Source organism: Heptranchias perlo, chromosome 27, assembly GCF_035084215.1.
Source record: "Heptranchias perlo isolate sHepPer1 chromosome 27, sHepPer1.hap1, whole genome shotgun sequence".
NCBI classification, from domain to species: domain Eukaryota; kingdom Metazoa; phylum Chordata; class Chondrichthyes; order Hexanchiformes; family Hexanchidae; genus Heptranchias; species Heptranchias perlo.
In genome coordinates this window covers 25,543,720-25,565,487 of record NC_090351.1, presented here as the reverse complement: position 1 = coordinate 25,565,487, position 21,768 = coordinate 25,543,720, and the positions used below count along the sequence as shown (strand labels likewise).

General features: G+C 40.9%; 1 protein-coding gene across 5 annotated transcripts in view; it reads left to right on the top strand.

The window, feature by feature from the left end:
• Positions 1–21,768, top strand: part of celsr2 (cadherin, EGF LAG seven-pass G-type receptor 2) — a 229,031-nt gene that overhangs the window by 126,023 nt on the left and 81,240 nt on the right. For all 5 annotated transcript variants that reach the window (XM_068007462.1, XM_068007464.1, XM_068007463.1 and 2 more), the window contains exon 5: positions 2,583–2,671. In XM_068007462.1, coding sequence (XP_067863563.1) covers positions 2,583–2,671 — 89 coding nt within the window. The remainder of the gene's footprint in view (positions 1–2,582; positions 2,672–21,768) is intronic.

The window sequence follows — 21,768 nt, the reverse complement described above, 5'->3', positions numbered from 1 at the left end:
CTCCTTTAAGACGCTCCTTAAAACCTAACTCTTTGACCAAGCTTTTGGTCACCTGTCCTAATATCTCCTTATGTGGCTTGGTTTCAAATTTTGTTTGTTGCTCCTGTGAGGCGCCTTGGGACGTTTTACTGTGTTAAAGGCACTATATAAATGCAAGTTGTTGTTGTTGTTGTTCATAACAGTACTGGAATAAAGATGAAGAGTTTTTTCTTATAGAAAAAACCAAAAGGTTTCTTCCAAATGATGCACAAAATTAATTGTAAATCTGTGCCATCACCTGATACTTAACAGGTGAGACCATGGCTTTCATTGTTGGATTTTTAGCCCCGATGTTTATTGATACCACCTCCCTGTTTAATAAAAAATATTTTGCTCCAGATTTCCCCATCCCATGCCCTGCTACCTACAAGATATACATGCCTCTTTCTAAGGAACGTCTATGATTTTGTACACCGACCTCTACATGGATGTGACCAATGTGGATCCTCGGTCGATCCAACAAAAGAAGGTGCAAGAAGGCAGACCCCAACCAGTTTCCCTTATCTTTCATACACAAGCTGAATGAAGCTTATCCTGTAGGAGAGCCCTCAGCCTGATGCCAGTTGAGACTCACTTGGCATTCTAATGCCCTGATATAAATATTTAAATTGTGTATTAACTGGCAGCCATTTATATTACAGAATCGCCTTTAGCTGTAATTTATGCTGTTTCTGTTGCTGCTGAATCTGCCCCTTTATACTGCTGGCAGATTCAACAATAGTGGAAGGCTGAGCATTTGCAAGATTTATACCCTGCAGTCATAAACATGGCATTACCAGAACTGCACATGTGTGAATCTCATGCATGTGCAAAGTTGCAATTCCAAATCTGCCTGGGACCGAACTTGATGTCGGGGAAAGATGTGTACAGGCCAACAATGCTGAAAATAACCACTGTTTAGATTAGCTGCAAGTGGTACTCAATAGTCAAAAACACTACGTGAAACTTCCTTTCAAACGATGTCCTGGTGCCTTCAACATCAATGGCATGGGTTTATAAAGTTCCATTCAACAGTACTTGTTGGAGGTAACTCTGTAAAGTAAATGAGGTGTAGGATTATTGTAGTAGACTATATAATAAAATTCCAAGTTAAACCCATTGAATGATAAATCTGATTGCAATATCTGGAGGAGATTTCTGTTTTCTACTTTTTATGAATTGGTGATATTAGGGTGTGAACGCTTAACACATTTGCATGACATTCCTTTGTCAGCTATTCTAATGAAGGCGTTAACCCATTTGTTTTGTCCATATGAACACATTAGGTGATTGTCTGCTAATATTGCCAATAGTAAGTTGTAGGCTTAGAAGTTTGAGGTTGGACAGCATGAATCCACCCCATCTTTTATATCTTGCTGTGAGATATGAACTGTTGTAGCAGCTTGCCCTACTTGAATTGCTGTTCCTGGTGGCTGATCACAGAATGGCATTGCCAGTGACTATAAAACAATCTATGGTTGAGACTACTACCACGCATTCCTGCTGAAAGGAAATACACTGCAGTCAGCACTGATACAGAAAAATGGAAAAAAAGAGGAAAAACAAATGGAGGAATAAAACTTAGCAACAAAAATTTAACGACTGTACGTGTGCCTACTTTAGGTAATTTTTGAAGCTCTACACATCTCAGTTTGTTTTGGACATGGTACATAGCTTGCTGACGATTCTGACACTCTAGTGCCCAGTGCAATGTACCCTGGTCAATTAGACTTTAGAAAAATATAAACTTTCTGTAGCATTTTATGTGATGAAGTAAGCACCAGGTGGGGAAAATATATTCAGATTTATTACTGATAACTGAAATTGTAATATTTTTGCTCTCTACTGATTACATTTGAATAGCATAGTATGGGGAAGAATATATATCAGTCAGATTTAACTGGCTCCAGCTCTTATTTTCTAGTTTTCAGTTTCCCCATTGGTTCCAATGAATGCATTTACACAACATTAATCCCACAGAAAGCTTCCCCCACCACCCCAATGTTTAAGTGCCTAGCAGTGCCTCCTGACATAGTACCAGCCATCATACCAGAAGATCACAGGTTCGGTCCCCAGTCTCAGAGTTAGCAGATCTCTGTCAAAGCAGTAGTGGGGTACTACAATTGGCTTCAGGTTGCTCTCTGTCTACTAGAAAGTAGTTACAGTTACTGGTGGATTGATAAAGGGAACTGGAGAAACTAATAAAAATCTTCGTAATACATATTGAAAGCCCCCATGATGTCTTAGCAGGCCTGGGCTGGGAGAGAGCAGGGAAATTGGACAGGGTTATTACTCCATGATAACTGCTGGAAGTACATGTATGTGGATGCTGACTGAGGATAGAATTGGGCTTAGCTGTGATGGCCTTTGTGATTAACCAGCCTGCCAACAGTCACATCTGTGAAAGCGGACACCAGCAAGAAAAGCAAAAGAAGAGGTTTGAGGAGGGAAAATCAGGGAGAAGTTTTGCAAAAAAAAAAGTCAAAGCAGAAACTCTATAGATGGCTAACATGAGAAGTGAATAGAAGCAGCTCATTAAATGTAGCATTTTTGTTTCAAAACAGGCGAGTCAACAACTATGGTAACCCCCTTCATCCCAGGAGGCGTGAGTGACGGACAGTGGCACACCGTCCAACTGCAGTATTACAACAAGGTTAGGAAACAATCGTTCAGTTATGCAGCGCAAAGATTGCAATGTCTGTAAATCATTGCATTCTCTTATTCAGTAGTTCTGGAGCAAGATTCAATAAGATTTTTTCATCATGGATTTGCAATATCACACTAATTTTAAGGTGTTCTTATTCATTGCGTGGTGGGTTGTGGTTTTGTTCCCAGTCTTTCACTGACTAGTACACTTGTACTATGTGGATCACAATGTTAGGCTTAAGCTACATTTGTATTCGCTTTAGTGGGGTGCAAAAGCCACCAGTTCCTGATACGCAGGGCCCACATAACCAGCAGCAACCCTGAAGGACACTCGCCAGATAAGCTAAAGCCGGCAGCCAGGAAGACCCAACAAAAACAGTCACTGGGTTTGGCGAAGCCGGCAAGTTTACTTTGTAGTTGGGCTGGCTGCATGATGCCTGCTCATCGGGAGCCGATGGTTCTTGCAGCCCATCAAACCCAGTATAAGGGCAGTTTTATTTTGTCTTGGTGGATATGTTAATAGGTAGGTAAAACTGTTTGATTTAATAGCAACTAGTTCATTAACTGTTATTATAATTGTACTTAGTTTTCAAAATTCTGTGTGTCACAAGATGGATCATTGATAAACTGAGGCTAGAATTGGAAAATCAAGCAATATAAATCAAAATCTTACTGAAAATGCATTCTTAATGATCTTACAGTATTTGGTGCCTGAAAATATAATTTCTGGACATGTGTAGCTATGGATTGCCTGTGGCCAGGTTTTCTTTTGTTCATTTAAAGGCTCAGAATTAATTTGTCCCATGTTGGCTCAGTTCATCAAAGTACACAACAAAATTCTTTTATCATTGAATAAATGTCAAGAAAGGGATTTTAGTTTAGACTTTAGTTTAGTAACTGAACTGTTATAATTCATGGCCCCTTTACGCTTCCGATGGTATCCCAAATTTCATGGATATGAATGAGATGCTGCTACCTTTCAAGCAATTTTGTAACTTTGGGGTCAGTTCTAACCTGAGCAGGTTTCAGGTGGGTGGGAGTGGGCCAGTTCGAAATGCACACATTGGCCTAAGTTTGAGACCCGGGGTATTTTAACTCCCAGGCCTCATCGACATGCCACAAGCCAGCTGCCCGCCCAAAATGGGCGGTAAACGGCAGCTGACTGGTAGGCAGGAGAGGATGTTCGGGCGGCCAGAAGCATCCGACCGGTACTAAGGAAAAGCTCGCTGGCAAGCAGTTAAGTTGCGGGGAGGGGGTTTCAGCAGGGCCTCATGGGGGAAGCCTGGGGAAGGGGCGGCCGAAACTTGCCATTGTGGAGCCCGGAGACCTTAATGGTCCTCTTCTGTCTGCAGACTGGCATCTCCGCTCAGGCCTCAACTAAAATTCAATCGGACTCCCGTTGACGTAACTGGACTTTGATTTGCATAAATCCATAAGGCCCCCACCTGCTTCAGACGGGAACCTCCTCTGCCTGCAGAACCCTGCAATTTAAAATCCGAACTGGCGTGAAAGGGTCAGGACGTGAGCGGGCAAGTAGCCTGCTTGTTTTTAAGTGCCTACTCACCCAGTTTCCCACAGGCGGGGGTAGGGTTAAAATGGTACGGTGTGTTTTTGGCCACTATACTTTCCCAGTGGCTGCGGATTATATTTGCAGATCAGCTTCAAAGGCTGGCTCAGCCTGCCAGTGGTCAGAAAACCGGCTGCAGCCAACTGAATTTCCAATTTGATTGTTAGCAAAGGCGCTGCTGCCCTGGCAGGTGCCGGTGGAAACAGGTCTTTTAGTTTCAGATCATCCAGAGGCAGCATTACTCCCTTGTTTACCACACTGCTTCAAGCACTTGAATGCTTCCCTTTTGTATCAGTGATTAGAACTGAACAGTTTAAGCATTACTACCTCTGATTTGCACTCCACTGTTTTGGGTATATAAATCAGCATTCTGTTTGTCCTGTTGATTGTTGCTGAGCATTGACTGAACATGTTAAGCACTGATAACCCAGGACCTCTTTCAACTTCACCCTTAATTATTTCATTCTAGCCACTCCAAAATGTAATTCTTGCGACACGTGTGTGTGAATCTCCCTCCTGATTGATAGGCGGAGGTGCTAATCCGACGGTTTGTCACTGTCATGGGTATTTGATTCATCCCGTCAGCTGTGGTTGTAATCCCTTCGCTGACATTGTTTTTCTTTGTATTGATACATTAGTTGTGAAGATACTTGGTCAAGTATTTTGCTTTGTATGTTTTCCTTTGTTGTATTGATAATTGGAATTTATTTAAAGTACTTTTTCACATTCCATACATTTAGTCAAAGTGTGATATTTCTCTTTGCTCCTGTTGTGTTGGGCTGTATTCGGCAGTGCTGCACAGCTGATTTCCTGTGTTGTATGCGGCCTTGTATTTGATTTGTGCTACTTGCTGCTTGTTTGCTGCTGCATGTTTTATTGGATTCTTCATAAGGCCAGTGTCTATCCATTTATTGCTTTTCTTTTTTCAAACAGTCCCTTTTGTCCTGAATATTAAGAGCTGGAAACTTTATCTCATGCATGGTGGATATTGATTATTGAATTGGGTTTGTTGGGTGTAACTGCCTGAAAGGGGGATGGAAGCAGATTCAATAACAACTTTCAAAAGGGAATTGGATAAATACTTTAAAAGGAAAAATTTGCAGGGCTATAGGGAAAGAGCAGGGGAATGGGACTAATTGGATAGCTCTTTCAAAGAGCTGGCACAGGCATGATGGGCTGAATGGCCTCCTTCTGTACTGTACGATTCTATGATTCTAACTTATGGTGTGATTTGATGTTCTGTTCTCCCATGAATGAACTGCACCATTAACCGATTTCAGAGATGTGCAGGAGAAAGGCCTACATTACTAGAGTTCTCCTTTCCTTGATACTGAAACCAAAAAGTGCAATTATATGACTTTATCGATTATGGTTTAAGAGAATTCATGTCACTGTGGATGGTCACATCGCTTTGACTTACTTTTTAAGTTAAAAATTAAGCAAACGTTTGAGTGTCTATTCCATGTGGTTCCTTACTCCTGGTGGGCTTGATTCTTTGTAAGGAATGGGAATAGAGCTGTGAGTATAGTGTTGGCTGATTGCTGTATACTATTTTCAGAATTTTCGTCTATTCACTGATGTTATTGAAAAAAATGGTCTGAGTATAAAGAGGCTTTCACTCACATTAACTCATTAACATTGGCAAACAAAGAAAAATATACTACAATGTGTCTTTAAAAAGTAGCTATCCTTTCTCTTTATTTTATATGAGTATTGTATCCTGGGTGTATTTTTCTGATTCGCTGGAGGCAATCTTTCTGCTGGTGTCTCTGATAATTATATGTGTGCCATGAGCAGGACAAACCATCAGCAGACAGATAGCGCCTGTCATCTGGAGGTTTCATTCACAGCCTGCAGCAGGAATACAATTACACAATGGGGGGCCTGTTTAAAAAGAAGTTCCTCATCAGTTCAGCATTTTGAATTTTGCTGCAATCAGTGAAGCTCTGAAATGTCCTTAATATGATTAAGAAGTGAGCATTGGAGGCTGCACAATTTTGAAATTGTCAAGAATTCTCAGCATACACATATGGGAGTATGCACATAGACACATACACACATACATGTAGAAACAAACACACACACACATCTTAATTTGATTCATTATGTTTAATCGGCAACTCTGACAGAACTTTCAAACAGTTCCTGTTGTTACTGGAGGGAAATAAATCATTTAAGAAAAAAATTCCAAGACGATTCATCCCGGCGAAGCCGGCTAATTGTACCATATTAATAAATATGTTACCGCTGTTGTTATGATCTGGAATGCACTGCCTGAAAGGATGGTGGAAGCAGATTCAATAGTAATTTTCAAAAGGGATTTGGATAAATACTTGAAAGGGACAAAATTTGCAGGGCTATGGGGAAAGAGCAGGGGAGTAGGACTAATTGGATAGCTCTTTCAAAGAGCCGGCACAAGCATGATAGGCCAAATGGCCTCCTTCTGTGCTGTATGATTACATATGTAATCAATTTCCTCAAGTTTTTTCAAATGTATAATACTTTTCATCGCTTAATAGTGGCAGGTTTGAGAGCAGGCTTTCCTGTTATTGTGCCTGGGTATGGCACATAGAGGAAAACTGGATGGGGAGAATTGGACAGGCTCTGTTATGAGTCTGCAATCCTCCCCACTGGCTTTTTCTCGAATGTGCTGTGTCCAGTGGATCCTTTGCACCCAAATGCAATAAGAGGGAACTATGTCCCTTGATACTCTCTGGGTTATGAATACTGATATTTCATAGAAAAATACAGAACTATTTTGTAAAATTGGAAACATCCTGTCTTCATTGATAGACTCCTCAGAGGATTACAAACTACACATTAGTATGGTTCACTGCGCCTGATATTGAAAGCCTATCTAAGCGGGAACTACTTGACTTTGAACATCCTCCCATTTGGCATATGATTTCTGGGAGACTACACAGCAGAAAGCAGCCCGACAAAGAATCAAAAGTATTCATTTAGAAAAGCTCTGAGTCCCAATGAAAATGATGCAGTGTGACGCCTTGTCAGTGATCAATAAAGCAATGTGTGCGAGCAGGCTAGCTTGCAGAAGTTGAAGTTTGATTTAAGCAGACATCTGACAATGTTTGTAAGATCAGTTGACAGCTGTGAATGCAGCACTGACACAGCTAATGGCGTTCTTCAGTCAAAGCACGGTTGTTAACCGTGCTGTCCTCACAGACTTGCTATAATTAAGCATGCTCGAACTACAAGACCTTTTTAATTATTTGTTGGCTGTAAAAATAAGTTGTTTTGCCAATTGACAGGAATGTTGTTTTGAAATAACTCACAGCATCCTATCCTCACAATGTCCACGTCAGGTTCAGTTAAGTGTACTGCAGGGTAATATTCTCAAAAATTCAATTTATAAGCTGATCTCAATAAATGTAAATCTTTTGTGTTAAAAATGTTTTTTTAAGTTTGACTCTGTAATAAGATTTGCATTTTCTTGCACTGGTGACTGTCTCACATATCAGGAACTGTCCTGTCATTTGTTTTCCTGTGTGCTTTTTGAAACAGTGCATGGCATTTAAAAGTGATTCAGGATGACATGGGATCTGAGTCACTGCTTCCCTGATCCCAGTGTTGAGTTTTTAAAAAATAATTCTTGGGACGTGGGCGTCGATGGCAAGGCCGGCATTTATTGCCCATCCCTAGTTGCCCTGAGAAGGCGGCGGTGAGCCACCTTCTTGAACTGCTGCAGTCTGTGTTTGTAGTGGTTTTAATCCAACTGAGTGGCTTGCTAGGCCACTTCAGAGGTCAGCTAAGAAACAACCACGATGCTGTGGGATTGTCATTACATATATGCCAGACCAGGTAAGGACAGCAAGTTTCCTTCCCTGAAGGACATTAGTGAACAAGTTGGGTTTTTGGGACAATCTGACCGCTTCATTGTCACTTTTATAGATACCAGCTTTATGTTTCTAGATTTTTTTTAAAAAACTGAATTCAAATTTTCAAACTGCCATGGTCGGATTTGAACTCATGATTTTTGAATTATTAGTCCTGGTTTCTGGAGTACTAGTCCAGTAACATAGTCACTACACCATCGTGCCTGCGTCAGTTCAAAACTCACCTGCTGCAGCAAAAATGAGGCCTGGGATATTTTGACTCCTGGGTCTTATTTAAATGCTGCTGGCTGCAAATCTGATTTGGGCAGGAAGGTGATGTTAGCACACACTGCAACTGCATTTCCCAATTAGGAAATTTAGGTGTCTTAAATATATGCCTAAAAATATGACCTAAGTCATCACATATTTAATTAAAACATTTCTATTCTAGTCACATCATAGATATTGGGGGTGATTTTAAACCCCAAGAACGGGTAGGTTTGAGGCGGGTGGGAGTTGAAAATAGTTGTTTTTTGGGTCGTGACTGCAACCCGGCTTTATTTCCAGGTTTAACCTTGGCGGGTAAACGTACAGGCATCCCACTGGGAATTCAAAGTTTGAAAATTTTGCGGTTGTGACCCAAAAAAACTATTTTCAACTCCCACCCGCCCCCCAACCCACCCGTTCTTGGGGTTTAAAATCATCCTCATTGTGTTACAGCAGGATTTTAAAAATCAGCCCTCTTTACCTGCTGAACTTTTTACCGTGCGTTTGATCAGTAACTGTTCCCTTTTTTTGGAACGGACTAGTTGCCTGTGTTCGCTTATTAAATGAACTGTTGATGCCAAGCTTTCCCTTTTGCAGGCCCTGGGCATGCATGGTATGTGAATTTGAATCCTTTCGCATGCTGCTGATGGATTGTATTTCCTTTTGCTATTGTACTGGGACACACGAAGGAGGATTTCATATTTTACAGGGGCTGGAACTGGACTTTCTTGTGATATAATAGGACATTGTTCTCTCTGACAGTTCTTATTTATTTGCGTTGCTCAGAATATATGTGTGGAATTTTGAAAATAACCAGATCAAACATATAGGCTAATTTGCATTTTTCATTCTTTTGAATTTAAATGAAATGCTTCCCAGAACTCCCAGCAAGGATCTTCACAAGTTTGAACCGTGATCTTGACTGATAGTCAAACCTACCTGCCTCTGCTGGTTGTTTTTCACCAGTTCTCGAGGGGGAGGCTGAACTTTGAAGTGCACAACAACAGAATACCCCAGCTCTCGGGATGAAAACTAGTAGATGCAGTTTTGTCCCCTAGAAGTACATCTCTTATCCACATGACGTCAGGAAACTGGAGGGTGGGACCAGGAGACAGCTTAAAAGGGCTCAGGAAAAGTGGAGAAAATAGAAAAGAGTGGCCTTGTATTTTTTTCATATTGTAGCACCTTTTTAAAATGTGTGATTAATTGGAGTGGTAAGCATTTTATTACTTACACCAGGGGTGTCCAAGCTTTCTGACTTTGTGGGTCACGTAGGTGCTTTGCATAGAGCCTTAGGACCACATGCAAGGGCCAATTTTCTGACTCCGTGCTGCCAAAGCTTTGCCTGCCTGCAACATGATGGCAATGCGGGCACCCATATGCGTGATTTTCGACCATTTAGTGGTTGTAAAATTGAGTGCAGCACATGTCCAAATTTCTGATAGGAGCTGTCGGGTGGCATAGGCTCCCCGCTAGAAATACAAAGTCAGAAAACGACCTCTACAAAGTTTATGTCCACATTCCCCTTAATTTGTATATATTCAAGTTGCTGATACCAACAGATCTTGGAGTTTAGATATAGGGTTTATCCATCGATGAGTCAATAGGATTAAAAATGCCTCTTTCCAAACTTCCAGGTTCACAAACTCCAAACAGGACAACCCAATGGGTAAGATATATAAACATAAAGGGAGCTGAGTTGCCTGGGGGTCACAGGCCAAATGTGGAATTCCACAAATACTTGACGATCCTGGTTTCTTTATATCAGTAACTGCACCTTGAACTCACTTCACTCCTCCAGCTTCCGAATGCATATTACTTGTCCCCAGCTCACCCCAGGCTCTTGATTTGTATCTTGTGTACACTAAGGTTCTACCACCTTTGCTCTAGCCTCTTGACTTGCAACCCACAATGTTCTGGTTTCAAACTTGACTCACCATAATCTCCTCATTTACATTATCTTTGCCAAGCTTAACCTTCTAGATCGCAGATACTTGGGTACCGAAGCATGGACACAATGTATAATGAGCATGCAAAGTGCATATGTTGCTTTTTCCTTATCTGAATAATCCTTTTCAGTTTGGAGTTGGGTCAAGAATAAAAGCTTACTTAAACAAAAATCATTTGTATTCAGCTGAGCCCCTTTTGTATGTTTGTATGTGTGTGCGCGTGTGCACAGACAGGGCCTTTTGAGAATCATCTTAAAACCTCGAGGACCCAGTGTAACAGTTTGTGGCCTTGGGCTGATTGATTTTCTTTTATTTTCCCTTCAATTTCAGTTTTTTTTTAAAAATGTAAAATGTTAAAGAATACTGGTGTCTCCCTGAGCAAAAAGGTTAATACTAGGGAGAAGGGCAACCCACTGACATAAACAACAAAATAGAACACATGTTTGAAAGCCAGGAAGGACACCAGTGACAATTCAATATATACAGACTTAAAAATTATGAACCATAAAATGACAGTTAATGAGCTTCTTAAACTTCTCTGCAAAGGAAACTTATTTTAATTCTTTGTCTTCCAAAAGGAAACAGCATTTTGCAGTGATGAAGACCAGGAGGTCAATAATGTGGTCCTGGTAGCAGAAATGCATTTTGGGTGTTGCGTTCACCTGCGGCCCAATTAAGTTAACTCATAGTGCCACTGGTATATGCAATACCCAAATAGTCTTAATTGCATGCTATATTGCATTATATTGCAGTGTTCCTGGCACACAGTGCTTGAAGCAAAGCAACACATTATGTGAAGCCAGAAGCTTCTTATTTTGAAGGTGTTTTGCTATTGAGGGGCAAAAATGGCTGCAGCAAGGACATGAGTACAGACTGCACCCTTCCAGGACGCAGCCCTGAGTTGCTGTTACAAGATGCGCTGGAGAGAAAGATTGTCCTTTTTGAAGCAGAGGGCACCCTCCTCTGAAAAGTAGCATGAAAGCTGCCTGGATAGATGCTGTCTCACCTGTGACCAGACCCTGAGGCCAGATCAAGTCTTAGGAAGGTTCTTGAGTTAAGTGTGCTCATACTTGGGTAATTTTTACAATGTTCATAGAATCTTACAGCACAGGAGGAGGCCATTCGGCCCATCATGCCTGTGTCTGCTCTTTGAAAGAGCTAATCAATTAGTCCCACTCTCCTGCTCTTTTCCCATAGCCCTGCAAATTTTTCCTTTTCAAGTATATATCAAATTCCTTTTTGAAAGTTACTATTGGATCTGCTTCCACCAACTTTTTGATGCATTCCAGATCATAACTCATTGCGTAAAAAAAATTCTCATCTTCCCTGGTTCTTTTGCTGGTTATCTTAAATCTGTGTCCTCTGGTTACTGACCCACCTGCTAGTGGACACAGATTTGCTCTCATAATTTTGAACACCTCTATTAAATCTCTCCTTAACCTTTTCTGTTCGAAGGAGAACAATCCCAGCTTCTCCGGCCTCCCCACATAACTGAAGTCCCTCATTCCTGGTATCATTCTGGTGAACCTCCTCTGCACCCTCTCCAAGGCCTTGGCATCCATGCTAAAGTATGGTGCCTAAAATTAGACACAGCACTCGAGCTGAGGCCTAATCAGTGATTTATAAATGTTGCCTCACAATGTACCTTGACAGCTTGTCACTGTAAACTTGGAGGAGCATCACACATTAAGAAGGCACAGCACTCTGGTAACTGTTCACCTGCTTTCCAAGTACACAGGCTTAATGATGTTTAAGCACTGCACTTTGCATTGCATCCACGTCAATGTGTTTGTAGCTAACACAAAAGTACCTGCATACAGCATGCTCACAGGTTCAAGTCAGATGAATAAGAGCTGGAATCCTCTTCTACCACTGGGTGAGGTAGGTGTCTTCATTAAACAAGTTGACAGATAAGCAGTGGGAAATCTTCAAATGTGAGATGGATAGATTACAAAATGTGGTGCCCCAACTGCTGTCCTGTGTGTGATCAACTTACCTAACACAGACTGGGGATATTGAACCTAGGACCTACTGGTCTTTATGGCCTGGTGCTAGTTTGGGTGACGCCTTTACTCATCAAGCCATCAGGGGAACTTTATCATATTGGCTTACAGAAAGACTGCCTGCCGTATTCACAGCTAAGTGTGGGAGAACAGATAGCTCGCTGTCCCAAGACCTGGGCTACAATATAAAAGCAGCTTTAAACGTCCACCTAAACAAGCAATTGGGATCTCCGCTTTATGTCTCATCTGGAGGAAAACATCTCCAACAATGTAGCACTCCTTCAGTAGTGCATTAATATGTCAACCAAGGTTATTTATAAAGTGCTGGAGTGGGACTTGAATAAACAACCTTATGACTCAAAGGCTAGCATGCTACCAATTGAGCCAAGCTAACATTATCACATCACCAGTGGTATTGTGTATTTTTCCATGTACAAATGTTATAAAATGGCTTGGAAGACAGGTTACCATGGTGACAGCATCAGGTAAAATGGAAACTATATAGAAATAAATCCTGTCATGGTGGGGGGTGGCAACAACTGTTGCGACATCATTTACAGCTTCAATTATATTTATGTATCTACGTCGGTGACCTGACCGTAGGCCTAAAGGTGACGGGGATAGAACCAAGGAATGGAAAAGGCAAAGTTGGCAGTAACAGTGGAACAGAAAAATGGAGAATGATTGTGATGGAGGTGTAAAAAGAAGAAGAAAATGAAGTGAGGGAAAAAGAAAAAAGAACCATTAAGTGAGATAGTGAAACAAATAGAAATTAAACATAGAACTATAAAGAGAAAATAAAAAGGGATAGGGAAAGAGACAGCAATGGAGTAAGACAAAAAAGATTTTCATGAAGAGAAAGAAGTATTTAAAATATGAATATAATAAATGTTTTCTTTGTAAAGAGACAAACAGTAAATGGTTCTAATCTTTTGAAATCAAGCTCTCTAATACAGTCAACAAACCAAACAATTATAGAGACAACTTCTAATTAGGTGTTGTTTACCTACCTGAATTCATGTCATCTTCGTGGCAAAGTAGACAAAGATGAAGGTGGGTTTCTAACAAGTGCTCTGTGATTGAACCTATAAACAATAATAAAAGGTGAAATCTTTATCACCTGAAGGGAACTTTTTGAACTTGGGGGAAAAACTTCTAAGTAAAGAGCAGGTTAGTTTAAAGCTATTGTTCTTCATTTCTTTCAACTTCGTTGTGTCATTTAAACTTTGTAAGACCCTCTTGAAGCAAGTTTAAAAAAAACACTTAATTTTACTCTAAGATTAGAATCAAAGACATATCATTATTTCTTTGTTGGCTGACAGGTAACGATCTGTCTCTGTTTCAAAAACAGTCCAAGACATGATGTGCTATTTGATTGAGCTTGTACTGGCGTGCCTGCAATGCTTCATTTTCATTACAGAAAGTGCGTTGATAAGATTAGAGTCAAGTTACTTCCAATGTGCTGAAAGACTTTGAATTCAACAGCCAAAAATTGCAAAGTGCCAACCAATTAGTTAAGATGGTCCGTCAAAAGACATAGTGCTAGGGGGAATAGACTGCGCACATCGTATTATCTCTTGATATAGGAGAAAAAATGAAGAAGATTTTTTTCAAGTACCTGTAACTTATTTATTCAAACAATAATCTATCTTGCCAGCTAGAAATCTGGAGCATGCATCTCCAAATGTTCAATGGGTAAATATACATTTTGTGATACTGAGCTGTACAAACCAGGATAGAAGCAGGTTTAGAAGCATCAAAAATCTCATGGCTAGAAGAGACCATAGCTGGGATTTTCAGCTTCAGTGCTTCCCAGCCTGTGAATTTCTGTCCACTAAAATGAACAGGAGGAAAATTGCGGGCTGGGGAAAGCAAAACTGGAAAATCCTAGCCCATGGGTCCAAAGCTTTTTGAATTATCCATTTGTTTTGGTGGCTGTTGGAATGTTTTCAAAACTGTACTTGCCTATGTAGCTGCTCCGATGGTTCATTTGGTAAATGTTAAAAGTGGAACTGACCCAGGCCAGGAAATTCCCAGGTTCAGTTCATGGTCTGTGTTAACTGATTGCAGTCAGGGTGTCAATAAGGATGTTGCAATTAGCCTCCGTAGCCCTGTGCTCCAGATTGCTACCCAGTGATTCCTATTGAATAGTGAAGTGTGGACGTTGGGCACCGCTGTGATGCCTTCCACCAGCAAATAACTTGCTGACATTTACTGTCTAGATTTATACAGGAAGTATAATTACTTGGATGAAGTACTGGAGGATGACCGGTACGATGAAATAATACCTCAGCATCTGTCAGTGCTTCAGGAGGGGAGGAGATTATTAGGGAGAAAAAAGGAGACTGTAAGTACAAAAGCAGCAGTTCTTGGCATAAAATTGTATGGTTGCTTTAAGTACTAACAAATTTAGTGGTGCAATTCCAGTCAAGATCTTGTAGAGGACTGATAAGTTAGCCACATTTCTGTTATTTCAGAGGATGGATGCTGGTAAGGAATCAGCCATCCTACTCCAGTCTGAATGGCTTGAACTACAATGAGACCAAGAGAAAAGAGATTAGGTATTTTCTGCAGCCTGTCAAACAGGACCACAATGCTGTATGACTGGTGCCATGGAACCATCAGTTAGCACCCATCAGACTGGAGAGTGGGAAATATTAAAAAAAGAGGTTTAGTACCACGTTGAAATTGCTAATGGTGAGAACTTGAGCTGCCTTTGCTTGAGGGTTTTTCAATTCTTTTGGCCTTTACATGCAAGTGATAAGGAATATCAAAACATAAGGTGCAGAGTCATTGGAAGAGTTCTTACTGATCATTTTTATCCATTTTGCATAAGTTCTTTATTAAATTATATCAATTTAACTCACAAAATACTGCGCAGTAATACAGCAGGTGTGAACATGCATAAACAACCTGGGATCCCCCAAGATTTCAGTATGGAACTGCTCCACTGAGAGCACCAGTGTAACACTGGAAGCATTACCCAACCTGCCAGCATAGATTTGATTATGTCGCCAAGATTGCAATAGCACCATGACCATTTACTTGCAGGTGTGTGGAAAGCAGTCATAAAGAATTCTTTAAAAGCTTATTCTTTGGCTCATAAATTTAATGTATCATTTTTTGAACGTTTTAAATAATAGTTAAGGGAGCATTATGGAGATTGAATCTTACTCTTTTAAAATTGAGAACCGTAATGGGTCAAAAGAAACACTGCTAGTATGTGACCAGATAAAATGATAGAAAATTACATATTTGCTATGAATTGAGTTAAAGATTCCATAACAATCAGTATGTTTAGAAAGACAGAGTTGGCAAACATTAAGTGTTCTAATAAAAGGGTCTGAATGTATGCCAACAATGACAAGACAAAAAGCTGAAAATCACGTGAATTGATGAAGCCATGGCAACACGATGGAGCATAATATCTCCTCCTTGCACAGCTGGATGGGTCGCAGCTTGCTGCCAATCTCCTTTCCTCCCCCCTCCTTTTCTTGCCCATAGTTCCTCTGAATAAGTAACGATTGTCCACTGCACATTGCTCTTATGTGACAGAAGCTCATTACCCAGTGCCGAGGCCACAATAACGCACTGTCGTTGCCATTCCGTGCACAATTCACGCATGAAAGAAGGTTTTCAATCTGTTGCTCTGAGGACTAAATGAAAACAGCAGTCATTTATAATGACAACAGACGAGGCATCCCCCCTGAGGCCTCAGTCAACTTGACAAGAACTGTCAACAGGCCAGGTATCCCATAATTCCAAGTATCAGATTAATTAAATCTGCGACACATCTGATTAACATCCTGGTTTAATCCTAAAAGTCTCTTTCTAGCTTGTAACATGACTTTCAGAATCAATCTTGATCTTCTAAAACTTGTTCTGATTTAATAGGCTAATTAGTTGGGTTTTTTTATTATTTACATGTACAGCTGCTAGGAAATTTCTCTCAATTGATGTTCAATAATGACCTGATGATTGAATTCGTGTACATTTCCCTTTTGCGAAAAAGATCTTTTATTCCAGAAACAGCACTCTTTCCCCCCTCCCCCCCCACCACCGACTATTGACATGTGAAAGTGATATCAAGTCGTTTGTGTGGTGAAGGGTTTCCTAGAATGGTCTGTGGTATGAAGCTTTCACCATCATCGGGATAACTTTCATTGTTATCTGCTACAATAAGCGGCTTTTCCAATCTTTTTATTGTTCAATTTACTTAAAGCATTATACACTTGAATTTGTATTTCTTTTAAGTGAAACTTTAATGTATTATTATCCCTCTGAAGAATATTTGTTTGATTACTTTTAAATTAAATTTTATTTGCTCCAATTTTTCTCATCCTAGTCACTGCTAGAGTTGAATTTCATTTTTCATGTATGAGTTGGTGGGTAGGGGGGAGAAGGGTGGTTGGCAAACTATTCAACTGTGGAGGGCATCAGAGTTGATCCTGTATGTCTCCTCACCTAACACCTGTACATACAGTTGAAATCATGAGAGGAATTAGCTGGGATTAGTCCCTGAAGCTCACAGTGCCAGGGAGATTAATAAAGAGACAGAGATAAAGCTGTTGCTTACTGAAGCACTTGTAGTTAACTGGTGTTAATTTTGCTCACTTGGTTCACAATGAGATAAAATAATGTTCATATTTTGCATTATTTTATTGCAGTATTTGCATTTCATATATTAATTTACAATGTTTGTTATTTGAATTGCAACATGAATGCTATGAAAGCTGACAGTCGGCAATCAGATCTTGGTTATAATATATCCCCCATTAGAACACATTTTTCATGATGGCTGCTCAGCAATATGTTGCAGGAAGGTGTATTGCAGTATTAACGCTTTTACTGTAACGCAGTATTACTTGTGGCCACAGAGATCAATGAAACACCTTTAGTCTGTAATGCTGATTCAAACAAAACCCAAACTGACCTTTACTCATCAACCTCAAAACACCAGATTTGTACCAGTGAACTCGCTGAGTCAAACTCAACAGTGTAAATTGAAAATTGGCACATCTCCTAATATTTGGTCAGTTTGGATTCAAAAACATATGGTAAAAAATGCAGAATGCAAGACATCAACTTAATGTCAATCCCGCTCGCACAATTGTATAGTACATAAATTCTCAACACAAAAAATCTTGCATTGCACTTTTGAAAGCATTCCTAACTTCATAATCAAAGCAGTTCCCATTACTCTGTGAGGACCTCCCATTACTACATGAGGAAGTGGGCAGTCTGTTCAAAAGTATTGTGGGACTGTAGCCAGGAATTTTGAGGCCTGGGCAAAAAAGGCTTTAGCAAAGGCCACACCCAGTCAAAATATGTCTTGTGTTAGTAATTGTTCACATGCAAGAAATTCATGATGACATTGCCCCCTTTAACACAGAGATACTAATGTTTCCTTAATTTCACAAAAACATATGACCAGATAACTCATAGAATTAACAGTGCAGAAACAGGCCATTCAGCCCAACTGGTTTGTGCCAGTGTTTTATGCTCCACAAGCCTCCTCCTCAATGGAAAGGTTCAATGGAGAGCCACTAGGTTAATACCTAGTTTAAAAAAACTCTGTTATCATGATAGGCTCAGGGAGCTGGGGTTTTTTTTTACTCTAGAAAAGCTTTTGGAGTGAGGTATTCAAAATGGTGAAGGTACTAGAATGTGTGCATGTGGACAGATTATTTGCATCAAGTAAGTTAGGGAGGACAAGGGGACATGATTATAAGTTTACATAAGCATAAAATTAGGTTCGATGTCCAGAGATTTATCTTCTCACAGATGATCATTGAACTTTGGAATAAATTGTCAAGTCTTGCAATGGGTGCAGACTCACTGCAAATATTCAGAAGGGAACTGGACGGGTTCCTGGAAGAGGCTGATGTCACTATGTACAAAAGCTAGGTGGGATGTTGGGTGATCTACCTCGTGATCACTGACCACCTCCTGGAAATTATTTTTGGTCACTTTTGGGGATCAGAGAGGAATTTCCTCGAACCCTTTCTTCCCTGAATTGGCCTAGCATTTTTAAAAATGTTTCTTTTTGTGCCTCGCCAAGAGATTACATGGCTGTTGGTGGGTAGGGAGCATTGAGGGTTGTGCTGCCTAATTGCAACACAGCTGACTGGGACAGACTCAATGGACCAGCAGGGTTTTTTCTGTCCATCTTCTTTGTACGTTTGTAATGTCTCACAAGCAGAAATTAAAACTGTAAGCACACGGACTTCCATGAAAGTGTTAATTCCTTTTTTCCTCAGCAACTTTATCTCCTTCCCTCTTGTGAAGGTGTTAATTTCTTGCTGTGGTACAGGCACCAGACACCTTCCGCTATCTTGTCCAAGGGCTTGTTCATGTGTGAACTTTGACAGTGAATATTGGAAGATTATTTGACCACGGACAAGTATCACAGCTGAGCCCAATTCTGTCCTCATCAGATATCTGCACATGACAGCAGAGGTTACTAGACCATAATTACAAGCAGCAATCGTGACTTATTTTTCCTCTTTGTAACCCAGGTTGCAAAGCTAATTTTAGTGCCCCTAATACTGCTTCGGATGAGACCAGATTACTTGGGATTGGACTGGGGTCTTCCTGGGCAATAAGGCTTAACTATTCAGTAAATAAACTAATATAGCTATTGGAGAAATGCAGCACTTACGGTTAAAACAAAATGAATTCTGGAAGTCATAATGGATGTCACATATATAAAAATAAGATCTTTATTTTCACAGTTTTGGGACTATATGAATACTGCAAGTCTCCAGAACATTGTGCGAGTGTATATGGTTGTGAAGCAGAAAAGGAGAAAGAGTTTTGGGGCTCCAAGTATTACAGAACTTGAGGGAAAGTAATGCATTATGTATTCGGTTACCAAATATAAAACGTCATTGTTTGACAAAAAGCCTGGAATCAAGTTACTAAGAAAGTATTGGTACATTTAAAATGTTTCCCTTCCCCCTTGGACTTAATTTCCTTGGTGTTTTCAGTGCAGACAATAAAATGAATTTTTCTCGGATTATCATTTCCATTCAATTGATCTTTGTTCGGTCTGAAAAACATTTGGTTTGGTCGGTTGCCGTTGGAGGCTGCTAGCTGGTGAAAGGATGATCTGATAGTTGAAGAATGCTTTTGTCTGTAGGGGGCCTGGGTAGTGTTGCATGGGGATGCTAGGGGAAAAAGAAGGACTGGGAGAAACAAAAGAGTCCATGAAAGTTTAGGCCTGCAGACTTTGAACTGCTTAAATCCTTCCAGGCTTATGTTGGTAACCCTTGTTCACTGAAGCCGAGCAGCATGTTTTTTGTTACTGTTGGATGTTTAAAGGGACACTGTCTTCATGATAAAGTATTTGGCGAACCTTTCTATGTTTGTTTACAAGCAGATGGTGCAGTGGTGTAAATTGCATCATCTGTACATGAAGTTATTACAACAGATGGGTCTTCTGACTCTTCAGGAGAAGAAAGGATTTATCAAACACCTTTCATGAAGATAATGATCCTTTAAAAAGCTCCACCTATTAAACTGGAATCTCCCCACACTTCAAATAAACAGCCCTTCCCCCACTATTCACATTTAATAATGCAATGTGGTCATAAACTAGGTGCAGTTTAAAAATCTCTTTAAAGATGCCTTTGTATTGCCCAGTTATTTCCTTCTGTCCAGAGAAAGTGACTTCTGCATGTCACTTTCTTCCTTTGTACTTTTAAGTTGGGAGCCAGCCAGTGGGTACCACTGTGGAATGCGGAGACCCAGTTGCTGTATTAGTGGGAATGCAAGGAACTGTCTCCCTGCATTTGTTTCACTGAAACCAGCTAAGGTAACCAAATGGGACATTAGTTGGCCCAATATTTTGTCTCTTCCTTAGGTGTGTGGCAAGAAGTGCAGCCGAAGTAGGGAGACCCATGGAGCTCCAGTCAGCTGAACTCCTATAATATAAGAGCACTGTTAAGTTGTTTAAACAGCACTACTCCTTTGGGGCTGTAACACAATGTGTGATGGAGTGGGGTTTATGCCTGTAATTCTCCACATGGCAAATTCCTCAACTATGATGGAGAGCAGAAAGAGGTGCTGATTCGAGGCCAGGGGGTTAATTTTGCAATGGTGGTGGGTTGGCAGCAGGGGTTGAAGGTGTGCGTAGCAAACCCGCATGAACAAAACTTACCGTTTCCGACGCGATCGCATGTTGATTGCTAATGATTAACGTCCTCTCCGGGTTTTGCGCCCGGCAACCAGTCTGATTGACAGGCTGGCTGCCACTAGGAGCTGCAACGCTAGGGGTGGGGGAGAGAAAGAGAAAGAGTGAGACGTCATCCAGCGCTGGAATGGAAGACCGGGGGTGGTGGGGGGGGGGGGGGGGGGGCGGTGAGAGAATGGAAGATCGGGGGGGCAGGGAGAGGGAAAGATCGGGGGGAGAATGGAAAATTGGGGGTGAAGAGGGGGACATCAGGGGGGAGGGGGAAGATCGGGAGGACATCGGGCGGTGAAGAGGGGGACATCGGGGGCGGAGTGAAGAGGGGGACATCGGACTTCGGAACAGGGTGCAAAGGTAGGTTCATTTTGTGTTTTAACTTCCTTCTGTGGTATTTTATGTAATTTATTTAGTTTCTTCTTCCCTGATCCGGCCCTTCACACCTGGTGAATCAGAAGTGGTGGGCAAGCCGCCAAGGTAAGTTTAAAAATCATTACAATTACTTCATATGTCACAGGTAAAGTGCCTTAAGTACCTCAATGAGGTACATTTGGCTCTTTATCTGTCATCCCGCCGGCTTTAATTGCCGGTGGGACTTCAGTTTTTGGGTCGCCCGCGCGCACACAGGTGGGTCCCTGAGAAACTGGGAAGTCGGCAGGTCGGAGCTGGCTTCCGAACCGGAATGGGATTTCTGTGATTTTCGGAGCCCCCCCCGCTCTCAACGCACCCGCAATTGCCTCCTAAAATTGAGCCCCAGGTGTCTCCCATAGGGAGGAAAGTTACATTAGAAGGTAAGTCACCTCAAGCTGCTCTCGTACCCCCTAGTATTTGGCATTGAAAGAGGCATTGGAGATCATTGCCTGAGGTCAGAGAACTGTCAATACTAGTAATCATATGAATGAATTCTGCAAATCTTAGAAGGTTTATATTCCCAGTGAATCGAATGTACATTGTTAAACTTAACAAATTGTTTAGACCCAAAAAGGCAAAGTCCTGGAGAGTTATTGGAGCTGTGCCATGCATGGCTGATCACACTGTAAGGGAAAAGATAAGAAAGAATCAGAGTTATGATTGTAAGAGCCTTTAGGCGAAACAGTACTTTAATAAAGTAAACATTTCAAGACAATGTCAAATTTCTACCAAAAGTAAATAGAAAAGGTATTCTTTCAGATTGAGTAGTTCTTTCAATTAAAGGGGCAGTGTTTTCATGAGAAGAGTGGTGAAACATTTTTCTTTGGGAAGATAAGAACCAGAAGAGGCACACATTAGCTTCATCACTGTAACATCACCCTCAAGT